This window comes from Archocentrus centrarchus, chromosome 13, assembly GCF_007364275.1.
Source record: "Archocentrus centrarchus isolate MPI-CPG fArcCen1 chromosome 13, fArcCen1, whole genome shotgun sequence".
In the NCBI taxonomy this organism is placed as follows: domain Eukaryota; kingdom Metazoa; phylum Chordata; class Actinopteri; order Cichliformes; family Cichlidae; genus Archocentrus; species Archocentrus centrarchus.
This window is the reverse complement of record NC_044358.1, coordinates 17,965,785-17,981,491: the sequence shown is the minus strand read 5'-3', so window position 1 is coordinate 17,981,491 and position 15,707 is coordinate 17,965,785. Positions and strand designations below refer to the sequence as shown.

General features: G+C 41.1%; 1 protein-coding gene across 4 annotated transcripts in view; it reads left to right on the top strand.

Moving 5' to 3' along the window:
• Positions 1 to 15,707, top strand: part of robo1 (roundabout, axon guidance receptor, homolog 1 (Drosophila)) — a 229,963-nt gene that overhangs the window by 91,407 nt on the left and 122,849 nt on the right. Inside the window, exon 1 of one of the 4 annotated variants that reach the window (XM_030743755.1) lies at positions 13,016 to 13,141. The exons of the other annotated variants lie outside the window; for them this stretch is intronic. Within the exon in view, the coding sequence (XP_030599615.1) occupies positions 13,081 to 13,141 (61 nt within the window). The 5' untranslated portion in view covers positions 13,016 to 13,080. Of the gene's footprint in view, positions 1 to 13,015; positions 13,142 to 15,707 lie in introns of those variants that run through there. 4 annotated transcript variants of the gene reach the window in all.

Here is a 15,707-nt window from a genome sequence, read left to right as displayed (position 1 = left end):
AGATCTGATCAAATAGAAATTATCCATCAACACACGCACACACGGTACAATGCAGGCTGTTATTGCACATTTCTGTAGTGAAATGAACAAAGGTGTACTGCGAGCGATAAAGATGATGACTGTATATACTGTGTAAGATTTCATTACTTGTTCACACTATCTCTAGGCTGATGCTGTGCTGAGGCCTCCTTTTTTGTGTCTCCACACATACACATACTCCTGTGTCTAATCTGTGTTTAAGCAAAGAGCGCTGATATAAATGATACAGCATTGTATACTGAAGTCCATTCATTTCTGATGATGTCATACACTCCAAAATACTGTATTTAGCAAACAGCTGTGGCCTGATGTGTACCTAAAAATACAAAGTATTCTACCTGAAACATTCACCAGACTGAAAGGTCCACTACACCATTTTATTTAGCTATGTATGGTCCGGTTTTGAGTTTTATTATTGATGAAGATCCTCCTCTCTTTTTATGTAAAGTTAAATATGAGATTGCCTTTGTATGTTTAACCGTACCGGCACAGTTCTGTCAGATGAAATTTGGTAACATGGTACATTATTTTTTTTAAGGTTATAATGACAATAAAAGCCAAAAGAAGTTGAAAATTATTTTTAAAATATATTTGTAATATTTATGCCATATGTATTTCTACTTGTTGCATGTTCAAATCCAGGATATTTCCAGAAATAAAGTCGGAATAGCTAATCGTTTACACCCAATTTTCCCCGGTATTGCCTTTGGTTTTTAAACTTATAATAAAATAATTTTAAACCAGGATCTGCCAGACTGCACAGCCAAGCAAAGTTAATGGAAGAAAGAATTAAAAAAAAAAAAAAAAAGCTGCTGTCGCTAACAAACTGTACAAAAAAAACACTAGAAATAATACATCTGTTTAATTTGAGCATATGGAGATGTTGCTTACTGAATGCCTTTATTATATTGAGCTCTAGATGGTGCCTGTTTTCTTTTTATTGATGTGGAGCTGAAGTGGACTGTGCCTGGATACATGGCACTGACAGCTTTACCATGAGAGAGATGGAGAGCTCTATTCCCTATTCATCCTTCGCTCTCATTACTGGGCTCTTGCCTTGGCCTTGAGTCCCTACCCTGAAAACCAATTTCCTTGACACTATCACCTTCACATATATTACCCGAGAGTCCCCACAGCATCATTGTGTCACATCTCCATGACACTCATTTATGTTCATCAGACTTAGCGCCCCGATAATCATGATACAGGACGCAAAGAGAATTCTACATGTTCAGCTTGCTGCACTCTCACATATTATCCCCAGTACAGCAGCAGCACTCATTTTCTAATAGTGCAACAATAGAGAAAGATCCCTTGCCACGCCTGGAGGAGCGATTCACTTGAGATATAATTAGTTATAACCAAGCACTAATGCCCTATATGCAGCTTCCCCACAGCCACTCTGCTGCTGGAGGTTTTTTGTTCCCTATCCAATCTTTTTTCATCTCCCTGAACTGCACAGCTTAGCTTAGTCTTGTCCAAGGAAATAGGTCTATTAGCCATTCTTGTCAGGATAGCAAGTGGAGTAATGTGGTCAAGAGCCACTGGAGTGGTGGTAAGATTTGAGATGGGAGCTAGTATGAGTGCACAGAGGTCGAAAGACTATGAGGTGAGAATTAAATTAGAATATTCAGATTCATGTTTGTAGTGTCCTCATGATAATTGGGAAGGAAATTGGATGGGGTTTTGTTAAGTGTTGATAATCATCTTCTCTTGCCCTGTCAAACATGTTTAGTTTCCAAGAGAAAGTATAATAAATGTTTTTTTAGAGTGTAAATGGGTCACATTCTTTACAGCTTTTAATTGAAGAGGTCAAATTGGTTTGGCTTATCCAGCTGTACTGGAGTACGTGGTTCACAAAGTGTCCATAACAGCGACCTCCAATAAACCTTTTCGCATTCACTGCCATATGTTGCAGTGCATTTCAGACACTGACACAGAGAAATAAAAGCTCAGAGAAGTAAACCTGTCACATACCAGAGTGAGGATCCTAGAGCATAGTGCCAGAAAAATATTTCAGGAGCGAATCTTTGATGTTACCCAGAGTGCTGAAAAATATATTTTGATGACCTGTTTGGGTCTCTCTGCTCAAACAGAGAGGGGGCAATGCAATTTTGGTACAGCAATGCATTTAGAGTGTTGTACACACAAGTCCCAAAACAAGTTTCCGTTACAAAAGAGGCAGCTGTGAAATTTGTCTGAGCATCTGAGGTAAAGCACAGTGGCTTTTTGCGGAATCAGATTTTATTCTGTTCAGCACAACATGGACGGACGGATGGATGGATGGACGGATGGACGGATGGATGGACGGACGGATGGACGGATGGGGATGGATGGATGGATGGACGGACGGACGGACTTTTTTTCTGTACTCAGGACCTGATCCAAACATCTGTCTTCATCTGCTTTCTAGCATCGATAATGGTCCATAAAAATCACAGAGAGCACACAAACATAACCTTGAGGCATGCACAGACCTCTACAAAATTGCCTTTCATGTTTGATGAGTTTCATCTTACTCACTTTGTTCTGCAGTTTGGCCTCTGGTAAAGACAGAGTGACGCAGGTCAAACTAATCAGACTCATCATTAATCTGAGTTTGACAAAACACTAACTGGAGCTGAAGGTAGTCTTTTGGTAGTTGGTAGTTTATTGTGTACTTTAAGCATCACATCCACAATTCATTCACAAAAGAAGTTTCACAAGAGAGTTTAAGTTTATTTATTTATGCCCAAATGCACATTAATCACTTATCCTTAATGAGCCCATCACAGAGACAGGATTGATCAGCATCTAAGAGCAAGTGGAATTTTTTACTTGACTTAAGCTACTGTTTAATAAAGCTCTGATCTGTGTACTAAAGTGTACTAAAGTATGTAGGTGTCCCATAACTACATGTATGATTATCAAACTAGCAAGACAGCTACCAAAGTATATTTGGCATAGTAAGAAAAACCTGATGCATAAAGCAGCACGAGGGAGACAAGAACAATTTTGGCTGTTGGTTTTAATCTTGTGGCTGGTCAGTGGCTCTTTTGGAGTTACTGTAAATCCCAGGTTTGTTTTTATTAATGACCCGTCCACAGCATTGGTCCTTATTATTCCTGGCAAAGCATCCAAAGCTGCCTTTGCCCTCAGATCAATTAGCCATCTTTACGAGCAAACACTTAAGGAGTGCTTCGACCTCGCCGACAACCCTGTGTACTCCTCCCAGTAGAAATTACTGTAATGTCAGTTGGGACTGACAGGTTGACGATCTGTAAAATCATTGCTGGTTTTATTAGTGTTGATATGATTCATGCATAGTCATGTTGGACATGAAGTACAGCCAGAGACAATAATAAGCCTGTTTCTCTGAGAGTCGGTGTAAGCTGCAGGGGGGCTGTGGAGACTCGACAGTGTGACTGTGTCTCAGAAGGGCTCAGTGTCTGTGTGAGACGAGGGAATATCACAAGCTGGGGGGTGGGGGGGCTGTAAATCTGAGCAGCACCTGCTCCCTCGACTCTGGCGCGTGGTGTGAGGTCAGCAGCACCAGATATCCCATCGATCATATTTATTGCATTCATCACAGCACCCGTTTGTTTTGGCAGCTGATCGCGCTGGGAACAGAAAAAGAAAGAATAGACTTTTTATTTGAGGGACGTGAATGTTTTTAGCATGAGCAGTGGCTTCGCATTTTTCCCTGTTCGGGGTCTTCGGAGATCAATCACTGATGTTGGATCCAAACACCCACTGAAACCGCAGCTACTAAAGAATGATATTCGAAGTAGATTCGGAAAGTTGCTGTAAGAACTACCTCACAGGAAAACATATTAATGTTCCATCAATTCTCAGCTTTGTGGCACTGTAGGTTTGTCTGGAATATTGAAATAACAGTTTGTGTTGCTACTTCAGTGACCAAAAAATGGGGGAAACCAAACAGTTTGAATTATGCATATTAATCTAGCTCACAAAACTGCTGAAAGTAAATTGATCTGGGTGGTAACTAGCTTTACCAAAGTAGCTGTGCTGCTTTGATGATGGCAGTGCGGGCCTGTTGGCTCATTGAATCACTGAACTGGCATGAAATGTGGTCCTAGAGCAGGGATGCTCAAATCCAGGCCTCGAGGTCCGGTGTCCTGCAGGTTTTAGATGTGTCTCTGCTTCAACACACCTGAGTCAAATATAGAAGTCATTAGCAGGACTCTGGAGAACTTGACTGCATACTGAGGAGGTAATTCAGCCATTTGATTCAGGTGTGTTGGATCAGGGACACGTCTAAAACCTGCAGGACACCGGACCTGGAGGCCTGGATTTGAGGATCCCTGTCCTAGAGGATTTATCCTGATAGCGTTAGTTTTCTCAGGCTTGTCACCTACTTGCCACCATGTAGCTGATTTTAAGTGAAAACTCTAAACTGCCATTGGATGGAGTGTCAAGGTTTTGCAGATGCAAACCTATGGCCTCCTCATGATGAAAGTTATAAACAGTAATCAGCTATAGTCTCACAATACTGTACTCCATTAGGAAATCTCCTTATTTAGTGATACTTATCAATCTTGTAGCCTTGTCCAAGCATCTATATTTTTGAGGCTGTCATCTTTTTTAGCATATTGTAATGCTTTGTGTCTTATGTTAATATAAACAAGTCCCCCAAACTCTGGCTTTTTATTAGCACTATTTATTGGTATGTGCAACATGCAAGCCAAGTTTTTAAAACCTCGAAGTTTACACTACAGCCCATGGACTCACAGTGTTCCCGACAGCAAATATTTGAACACTCTAACAGCTGATTTAGACTTCTGCAATGAATCTTTGCAGAGCTTACAACATAACCTACATACGTTGCTGACATTGTTGCCAGCATTTATGGTTGCATGTGGTGCATTGTGTGTTAATTACCTTGTGGTCATGTCCTGGGGTGGTGCCAGCCGTGGTAGAAACAAAATGCCGGGACTGTTTTCCCTCTTTGGTCCCCACTCTTTGTTATTTTCAGCTTTTTTTCAAAGGCAAATATATTCATCTCTCAAGAGTTTCCATTTCTTTGTACAGTCCCTCACACCTATTACGACTGGCAACTTCCTCTCGAAATATTGCGAACATTTGTGAGTCTTTATAGTGATACTATGATTGTTATTCCTTATATTCAGGCGACAATTGTTATTCTCTTAGTGATAAATTGAAAGAAGCTGTGGTGAGAAGTAACTGGAAAAGCATTGGAGGAATCAACAGTACTGAATAGGTTAACCACAATAGTTGCAGGCTGCATCAATGTAACCTGTAGATACATTTCCAGGTTACAACGTAGGCTACATCATTTCCCACTGAATCATAAATCCCCAGTCAGGCCAACTAAAATTTCAGTGTGAACACTGAGCACAGGATCAGGACTTTTTCACAGCGAGTAATCAAAACCGTGCAGCAACATATTAATGACAAACCTTATATAGTGGAAGGAATCATCTGAGATGTTCTCTTGGCTTAAGTTTGGTCCATTTTTTTTGCATCTTTTTCCTGTTATATGATGGTGCTTGTTTCTGGCCACTGGGGACCCTCAACATGAGCTTTTATCGAGAACAATCAAACCCTGATCCTACATCTTCTTTGTGCTAATGTGTTTATATTAGCCTAACAATAGCTCTGTAGCTAGCCACCAGGAAGCACATCATCATACGTCATCTAGATCAACTTCACTAACCCTCCAAAGGTCACTTTTTGCTACAAAGATGTAGCAGAGCTGTATGTTTTTTCGTTTTTTAATAATACTTAAGCTTGCTTTTTTTTTTTTTTGGAGCTGAAAGAATTTGGACTGTTGTGAACTCTCAGTGGTTTGTCTCTCTGTCATTCACAGGTGTGCCATCTCACACAAGTCCTTGTGATAGCTACCTGAAATGACTGGCAGGCTTCACAGTTTCTAAACTTACATTCAGTGATACTTAGCAAATTTCAGTACTACTGTGTGACAGAACTTCCATCTTAGCTGAACTACTTCTTTTGTCAGTCAAAATTGTGTTTTGACTTTGTGTACTTCTTTTTTTATTATTTAAAGGGAACTGAATTAATGTAAACTGAGCAACTGGTCTGAACACTGAAGCACTCCAAAAAATTATGAAGATATGATTGTCTGTGATGATACTTTTCCTTATTTATAGCTTTCTTTGTACAGGTTTGCCACATCTGCAAGCTAGTATTTGCAGATGTGACTCAGCTGTCTGCTACGATGTCCAACCCCCCCCCCCCCCCCCCCCCAAAAAAAAAAAAAAAAAAAAAAACTGAACATAGGAGCCTAAACCCAAAGCTCAAATATACTGTATAAGACAGCTGCAGTATATGACTGGCATAAAATGAATTTGACCAGGAAATGATTGTTTATGTTTCCACTTAAATTAAAGTCAGCTTGTGGCTCCACTCTGGGTCTTGTCTTCAATCTCACTGCCATGTGATTGGCTGAGGTCCAGCAGTGATAAGAACAAAAGAATCTCTTGGCTCAGTTACTGAGTCCTACTGTCGGTCATTAAAGCTCCTGTGTCTCTAAACCAATTAAGCCAATTAAGCATGAAACACAAAGCTGCTTGTTTCTTCCGTTATGCATTTTTATGCGAGGAGGAGTGAGGCTTCGGTCACCAAGCAAGCCGCATTCAAAGAAAATAAGAGCATCCAAGGACAGTCAAGAGAGGCTCCATGTAATGCAAGCACAGTCATGAATGAAAACAAATCAGATACTGTAGTGAGTGCTGCACAGTGATCTGAATTCTCAACATCTTTCCATATGGAATGCGGTCTCACAAGACGAGAGTTTGAACAGAAGCAACTAATCAACATTTTTCGGACAACACAAGTGGAGAACATTCATGTTAACTTCCCGAATGTCTGTTGCTGCACATAATCCAATGCCTAACTGTATTTTGATGTTGCTGCCAGCATGTTACGTGATAGCTGGGTTATTTTAATCAGACTCCACAGGCCATGTCGATGCTGACGCTAAACAGATGCTAATGTGAGGCCCATTAAAAGACACGGGGAAAGAGGGATTCAGTGTGCGCAGGCAAGCGGAAAAGCAACAGCCTGTTTATCGCCTCATCCTGCTTTGTTTTCCAAACCTCGTTGTGGCATCCTGCGAAGCAGCCCTTCTTTCTTTTCGTCAGTGCCCACCCCAGCCTCACATTTCCTGCAGCAGTGTCATGCATGAGGACATTCCCTGAACAGAAACACATTTGTTCTGTCGTTTTCTTTTACTGCATCTCTTTTTTTAACATGTATGAACAGAGAGACTACAGTCTGAAGACACTCTTTCTAGTTTTTCTTACACGCAGCTTTGCATTTTACTCTCATAGTATGTCAGTAGTAATTGCAAAAACATTTTTGTTCACGTCCAGTTTTAAAAAGTCTTTTTGGCTTTTGCCTTGTTCCTTGGCTCCGCCTGAGTGTGTTAACTGTATTTTTTCTGGGATGGCGCCCGGAATGATACATTCTTGGGCTCTCGTTGTGGAGCTGATGTTCCAGAGTAATTGTCCACAGTGGAGAGGCGTCACGAAATGACCTGACAGCTGCTGAGGTTTCTGTCATAGATGTTCCAGAAATATGACATGACTGCACTTATTGCTCACTGAAATGTGTCAGGGTCTAAATATGGCTGATTTGTGTTTAAGTAGCCAGCTGTGTTTTGAATGCGATTCAGGCTTTTGATCGCTAGCAGTCTAAATCCAGAAGATGTGAGCACTAAACTCTTGTCCACAGTGATTGATGAACCTTCACTCTTTAATTGATATGTTAATGTCTTTGACTATTCTGTGGTTAGACACACTACTTCTACTACTACAGAAATTCTTATGATTGTACCCTTAGAAGCTTTATCACTTCCGCAGCAACCAATCAGAAATGATTTGTTGACTCTTTTTGCAGTGACACAGTAACACCAATATCATCCAACTTCCTCTGGACTTTCAGTCATCTCTACTTTTCTCCCCACATCACTTCTTGGCTCCCCTTCATCTTAGGCTGTCACACCTCCTGAAAATCATGCTGTCTCAGGAGAGCCGTGGCAGAAGGAGTTCTCATTGTAAAAAACCACTGCATGATAAAGCAATCTTCATTCAACATGATACATCCTGCAGATTCAGTCCAACATTAGTTTCTAGAGGAAGTTCTAAAAATAAGAAATTTCCACAAACTGGCAAAGGGGGATTTTCAGCAAGTGCCATTTCCTATCTTTAATTTCTGTTTTAAGCTCATCTTTTGCTTTATGAAGAGTAGAGGAGAGGGCATTAAAATGCTAAAGGTGGATGCCACTGGTCACCCAGTGTCTTCTTACGTTTATTCTTCAGGTCTGGATCTGAGCGTAAAGCCCTGAGAGCCTCGACCTTGCTTGTCAAAAGAACATTTCTCTCCTGACAACTCAGATACTCCCTCTGATTTGTGATGGGCCACTTGTGTAACTGTAAAATGCATCACAGCCCAAAAAGAGAAGCAGGACAAAGTTCCCCTGCAGCTGTTTGCTGATTGTACATTCAATTTTTTTCTTTTTTCTTTTTTTTTACTTCAAGTTGTTGGTGTTTATCTTTTGAAAACACCTTGGGGTTGAGGTGCCCATCGCCAACTCAAGGAGACTGTAAACTTGAATTGTTGTCTTATAAAAAGAAAAGTTGCACAATGAATAAATAAAACGATGCCTCCACAAGGACGGGACATGAATGAGAAGAGGCTGTGCTGAATGTGAGGCGAGTGAAGAACGGTCCAGCCAAAGTACCTGTGAAGGAAACTCAGACATACTGTACCTGTGGCTCCAAGGTGACTCCAACTGCAGCTCTGCCTCTGTTTACACTCCAACAGATTTAGGAGAAAAAACTCGAGCCTGTGGAATGTTAAATCCCATACTGCTCCACTTTTCTGTCTTCTGGGAAAGAGTGTTGTGTTTCCCTCTCAATAGGGAGCATCTTTTTGAGGGGTGAGGTTTTGTTTTATGCCATCTTGTTTGGAGCGCTGGCGAGATGGGAATGAAAGCCATTAAATAGTCTTAGTCAGAGAAAAGGGGGGATATAGGCTCCCTCACTGTAGCCTGCCTGTGTTTCACCCCATCACCTCTGTGCTGAGGGGGCCTTGGTTTTGTGAGGAGGCCAGCATAACTGAAAGGGGGCCCAGCATGTAGTCTACACGATCCCCTGTGCTGCTGCATGCATAGAAACATCATAAGAAAAGACAGAATGTCCGCAAACTCCTTTTGAATATTAAAAAAGAATCATCAGAGAATGAAAAGGCCGGGAAGATGAAAAACAGTTCTCTTCATGCCATTGAGCAATGGGATGAGGAGATGGAGAAGGGAGCGAATTTCACCATGCATATTGTACACAGAGTTGCCCTCATTAGGATCCCATCGTACTCTGGGGTGAAACATTGTCACTGGATTTAGGGGGCTAGCCAAGACTGCAGGGGTTTATGTATTTGGCAGATCTCAAGAGTAGCAGCATGAAGGGCTGGTGGGAAGTGTGGCAGTGTTTGCAGGTTGTTGCTTTGTAGAATTTGGATTGGATTTTTATTATTTTCTACTTTTTAAGGAATGTCTTTTATCTAATGGGAGCAGCAATGAATTTGCTTGAAATTTCTTTGCTTCAGTGAACTGGTTTGAAAGGTGCGTTTTTTTTATACGCACATCTACATTGCTCTGGCTCTGCATTGTGTACACACATCGCCATGCAAATTGTGGGTTTGCCGGTGATGGTGTTTGCAATGTTGGTCATGCTGGGAGTGCCCAAAGACCATAAGAATCCACACGCGAGCCATCGCCTCGCCGGGTTGTCCCGCTGGTGCAAACGGCTGCAAAATAATCCCGAACTTCACCAGAAGCATCGGAGTTTGAAGCGCTCCCACAGTTGTAGCCAGATCTTTCACAGTAAGTACAAAAGTGCAATGTCATGTAAGTGTCAGCTGAAAATCCAGAAAGTCATTTAAGTTAATGGCTGTTAAAACATTTTTTGGAGCACACTGCAGTTGGGGAGGGGGTGTTTTTGTGTCCCTTTGTACCTTGCAAATTCTTAGAAGTTGTTTTGTGAGAAATCTGTTAGGCTGCAGTGTTAAAAGCTCTCAGTTTGTCTGCTGCCATCACAGCCTTGATAGTATGTGACTTTTTTTGACTCTGCTGGTCTAATCAAGGTTACAGGAGGAGGTGTGAGGACAGAGAACCTCCCTGCATACAGAGCTCAGTCATCATAACTTGTACAGGCTCGCTTTCTTTCTTTACTTTTCTTTCTTTTCTTTTTTTTCTGACTACCATAGAATAAAGTTAAACAAAAACTGAATACAAAAGAGTTTAATGTACCATGACCATATGCAGTTATGATGATGCTAAGAATGGTATTTTATTGTTGGTAACAGCTATTAGTATCTTTTTCATCATTTCACATATTTGTTTTCTCGCTCCTTTTTTACAGCTAACGTGAATAAAGAGATGAGTGATCTATGATAGCTGCTTCTGCTTTGTGCTTACCTGCATTTTAGTCTTTACCGAGCTGCATCAAGCCTTTAAAATGCTCGTGTCCCCATGTAGCAATAAGCCCTTTCATTCTCCCTCCTGTGCTGATGGATCCAAGCGTGGACTTTGCTGATAATTGCTTCTATGTTACTGTCATCTGCTGCTGGCTAGAGGAAATTTTACTATTCAACTGGTAGTGATCAACTGAACAGCCACTTCGCAGATCCAGGGCTGTAAAAGCTTTCAGGAAAACCTGGCACGAGGACTGAGTATGAATGGAGTGTGTAAAAGTGTAATGCAATGCACACATGGGATGGATGAGAAATAAAAACAGACTGCTCTCTTAATATGTCAGTCATGTGGCATTGTTCATCAGCAGGAGTGAAAACTGGGGCACAGAGAAGGAAACATTTAAAGCAGTGACGGCTTAAAGTAGGTCTGAGAACATTTTTTTTTTTTTTTAACTTAAGCATCCAAAATGGTGTCATGGTTAAAAAGAAATGCTTGTAAGGGTTTTATGTGCTCTGTTTCTTTCCCTATAATGAAGATGCACAGCTTGTAAAATGAATCGCAGAAAGCCAGAAATATGGACACTTACTTGTTGTCTGAAAAAAGCTGGGGCACATATTTCAGTGCCATGTAGCAGTATTGCCACACCTTCCTTCACTAAGGCAGACACAAAGCAGCCCTTGTTGAATTGTTTCAGGTAGTTTCCACTGGAGGGCGCTGTTTGGTAACAAATGCTCAGTGGATCCGACATATGCTCTGATCTGAGGTGAGGAAATGTGGAAGTCTTTCAGCTGCTCTTTTTTTTTTGTCATTCCCCCTTTTTTTTCTATCTATCTTCTAATAAAGCGTAATGTTAGAATTTATGCATGTCAGGCAGCGACTCGCTGCCCAAATTTGTTGCGCCAACTAAAGGACTTCAGGAGTTTCGGACTATAGACTGATTGATTCCACCATAGCAGAGAAATCCCACTTTATTTTGGTCTGAAATTAGGTGCATATGTGTGTATGTGTGTGTGTGTGTGTGGGGGGGGATTCTGAAGTTTGTGTCACATTTGGGAAAATGTTAAGCTGAATTATAAATTCCCAAATCAGAATTCACTTAGTGTAGTAATGTCATGTGTACTCATGGACGGTGCACTTGGGAACAATAACTGTGAGCTGTTTTCTTTGGATTTATATTAAAATATATTCATACTGTTTATCTGAAACGGTGGGAAAGCTGGGGCTCTTTGGAAAAAATGTTATGAATTAAGCTCCCAGTCTCTGGAGGCATAAGGTTTTACATGTACTGTAAAACAAAGGGAGTTTTAATGAAAGCAGTGCACTCATACGGGACAGGTTTGGATATTTTAACGAGTTATTTCATCCTGTGCTAGGCAAATGTTTAGAATAAGTTTAAAACAAAAAAACAAAAAAAACCCAGCATTATACCTGAAGTTTGTAAAGTTGCAATATTAATGATCTGTGAAACCACGGGAGAGAAAACAGAACCCTGAAGTATGTTAAAACCATTATACGGGCTAATAACTGTGAGTTCTGAAAACATTATATTCAGTCCCTTTAGGAAAAGCGCTGGAATCGACTGTTACATGTCCGTGGTCAGGAGCCGCAGAAATAATAAAAACATGTCCAGATAGAATAGTTTTCTAGGGTTTGTCTTCTTATAAAATACAGTAGACCGCCAGCTGTCCCTGCGCAACTTCGCTGCTCAGTGGGATCCAGGCGGGAAGAGGTTAAATTTCCTCTCTGGGAAAGATTCGGGTCTATGGAGGGGGTAGAAAGGCGCGTACCAATTGACGAAGCATTCCGCTTTCCTTGAATGAAATGCTGTGAATATGAATCCCTGTTCCCCCCCTCTCGCCTGAGGTTCGGCGTCTGCGACGCGCACAAGGACTGGTCGGAGTTGCAAGCGCAGGAGAAACTGTGGGGGGGAAAGTGATGGAAAAGTTGCAGTGATCTTGTGTCCGGATCTGCTGGATGAGGGGAGGACAGGACTAACTCGCAAAGTTTCCGATCTCAAGTGACACATTCAGAAGTGGAATCAAATAATGTGACTGCAAGCATTTTAACGTGGACTGTGGCGACCGCTGGCGTGATTTCACTCACTTTGGACTTAACTTTTACTCTGCGGTGGAATTATTACTTTGTCATTTTTATTTTAATTTTTATTTCTCTCTCGCACAACGGAACTAAATGATTTAAACAGCACAGCCTGGCTGATCAGTGAGCGCAGCTCCGGGATGAATTCACAGAAAGGATAGAGCTGTGCCACTTCTGCGCTGAGATATTCCAGCACACTTTTAACACATGCCATCATTGAGCTGAACTGAACTACTGCACCAGAACATGCGTTGAAATCTCGGGCTGTCTCTGCGTTATTCTTTCCCAGCTTGAGCTGCTCTTGGACTTTTATATTTTTGCTGTTTGGGACTCACTTTTTTCTTCAAACTGTGGATTTTAAGATTTTTTTTTTTTTTTTTTTTTTTTTTTTTTTTTGGAGTGCAGTTTGACATGAAGAAGCGGATGCCTACATTTTTATTTAAATAATTTGGATTATACGAGAACATTTCTCACCAGAGAGACGCTGAATGATGTCTCCAACTTCAATTGGATTTGTATTTCTGTTAGGAATTCTCCATGTGTGCTCAGGTAAACTGCCAATTATTCAGAGTAATCGGTTTAAACTGGGCTTTTACTGGTGGAAATACAAAAAAATGAATAAAAAGTTTTAATCTTTCACTTTTTTTTATTTAATTACAGTCCACACACAGAAGCATTTCATTTAAATTTTCCTGGGGAAGTATCAAAAAGTCTTAAAAAATGGTTTCAGCTGGGCTGATATTGAAACAAACTTTTCCAGCAATAAGAAAACACATTTTGAACACTAGTTTTTTTGTTTGTTTGTTTGTTTGTTTGGGGGGGGGGGGGGGGGGGGGGGGGGGGGGGTCTTTGAGTGTGGTCTTCCTCTGCTGCTTGCAAGACGCTCCTCATTTATTTATCTATTGTTTCTTTTGCTGTCCTGCTTTGAAATGATGAAGGTGCCACAAAACAGTGAAATTTTCTTTCTTGACCACAAAAGTCAACATTCAGGGTAACGGGGGTTGTCTCAACTTTTAAAAGCTGAGCACACATAAAGTCACACATAAAGTGCTGAGGCCGTATGGGATCAGTGGAAAGAGCAGCTATCATCGGTCATACAGACAGCACATGGCCCTTTGGGGAACATGTTTCTGTGTATGTCAGATCCACCCCCCCCACCCTACTATTATTGCTGAGTGCAACAGTATTTTTATGCTTCTGAAATTAAAATCTGCAGCATATCAAATGACTGAGATTTTTTTTTCTTTCATTTGTAATTTTTCCAGTTTTAATACAGACTTGTGCCACTCATGTAGAACTACAACAGTTTTAGTTGTCTTCGTTGCTCAGACCTGCAACCCCCCCAATTCATCTTACACATTTTTCTTCCTCACCCATCACATGGATCTCTTTATAGAGTTTCTGGACCGTGCTAGCTCGGGTTTTCCAGGTCAGTTGCTTCAGAGCTGAGAAGAAATGCTTACCACCTCATTTTAGGCCATTAAGAGAAGTGCATCTCAAATGGGGGCATTTTTGTAGAGACAGTACTGTATCAAAAACACTAGTTTTAATCACAGCCATACAGTAAAATTGTTGATTTATATGATATTCAAAAAGAAACTACTGTACCAGAGAAATAGCAGTGACATTTGGAGTCTCTGCTACTGTTTATTGTTGGTACTGCACACCTCATTACCTGAGTAATAGTCAGCAAAAAATCATACTCACACTCAAATATTATTAAGTCTTAAAGAGACCTATCCCCAATAAAATATCAAGTTTATTCCCTTTGAAGTCTGGCAGCCCATATTCATCCATATTTTGAGTCAGCGTCTCTGCATGATTTAATCAAGTTATTTGCACCCTCTGATTTGCTTCGTGTGAATTTGGCCTTTGTTTATAGTGTGGTGATGGGGAGAGCTCGTGAACCTGCAAGAAAACTGTAAGTTCACAAGGAAAATTGTAGCACCTAAACAGGACGTCAGGTCAGAGGTGAGCGCTGAGAGCTCAATCTGCTCCGCCCTAAGCTGGCTCCTAAACCAGTAATGTTCCCGTCCTGTCAGACAGCAGAGTTTCCAGTTACCCCTTGGCTGTGGGATGTCTCGGGATGTTTTCTGGGGAGAGATGGACTAGACAAGAGATACTCTAATGACTGCCTCTGGATTAGACACAAGTGTCAGGAAAATTAGATTTCATGCCACTTCCCAGAAAAAAAAAATTCATATTTGCCACTAATTGCATGGTTGAGAACTTCATTCTGGGGTAGGGAAGATATCAGATCCCTTAAGCAAACGCTCTGTGGCATTTAGCAACTTTTCTTTGTATTATGTTCCACATATTCAAGACTCTCAGACTAGGTTGAGAGAACATCTATTTTTTTCTTATACTTCTTGTATCTGTGAAATGGAGGGTGAGAGATTAGATGACCTTTGCCCTGACAGACTTGTGATGACTTGCTTATTGCCGCTTTGCTCTGTGTGAAGGGTGTAAATTGATACCGCCATCTGTCTTGTCTTGCCCTGTTATCAGAATGATCTGTCCTCCTGCTGTACACTAAATGGTTGTTATCTCTCCTCCAAGTGCTCATCAAACCTTGCACTCACCTCAGAGGTGCCATTCAGATGAGGGCAAAAGGTGGCTCTGCTTCTCGCACTCAGTAGGATGCTATGGATTACTCCGAGGAGATAAGGGTTTTTAGGATTTTATATATATATATATATATATATATATATATATATAAGCTTGCCTCTAAAAGTTGGCTTCTATACTGCTATAAGCCCCTGGAGTGATTACATCCAGCACAACAGAGTGCCTAAGTGTGAATGTGTAGTTGTGCTGATAAAAACATAGACAGTGGGAGTGGTACCACCTCGGTAAGCATCTCCAGCCCCGGCAGCATCAAGCTGTGGAGGTCTTGACAAATTGACCCATAAGTGCTGATAAATTGTGGATCACTTCCACCTGCTACATCACAACATTTCATATGACAGGACACAGCAGGTTTCAGAGCCAATTAATGGCCAGAGACCGCAGGTGAGACATGTCTCTGTCTCCAGGCTTCTTACCACATGGCCTGGAAACACACTCATTAAAGCCACACTTCCCTTCCCCATTTCTTTTTATCAGTTCTGTAAAA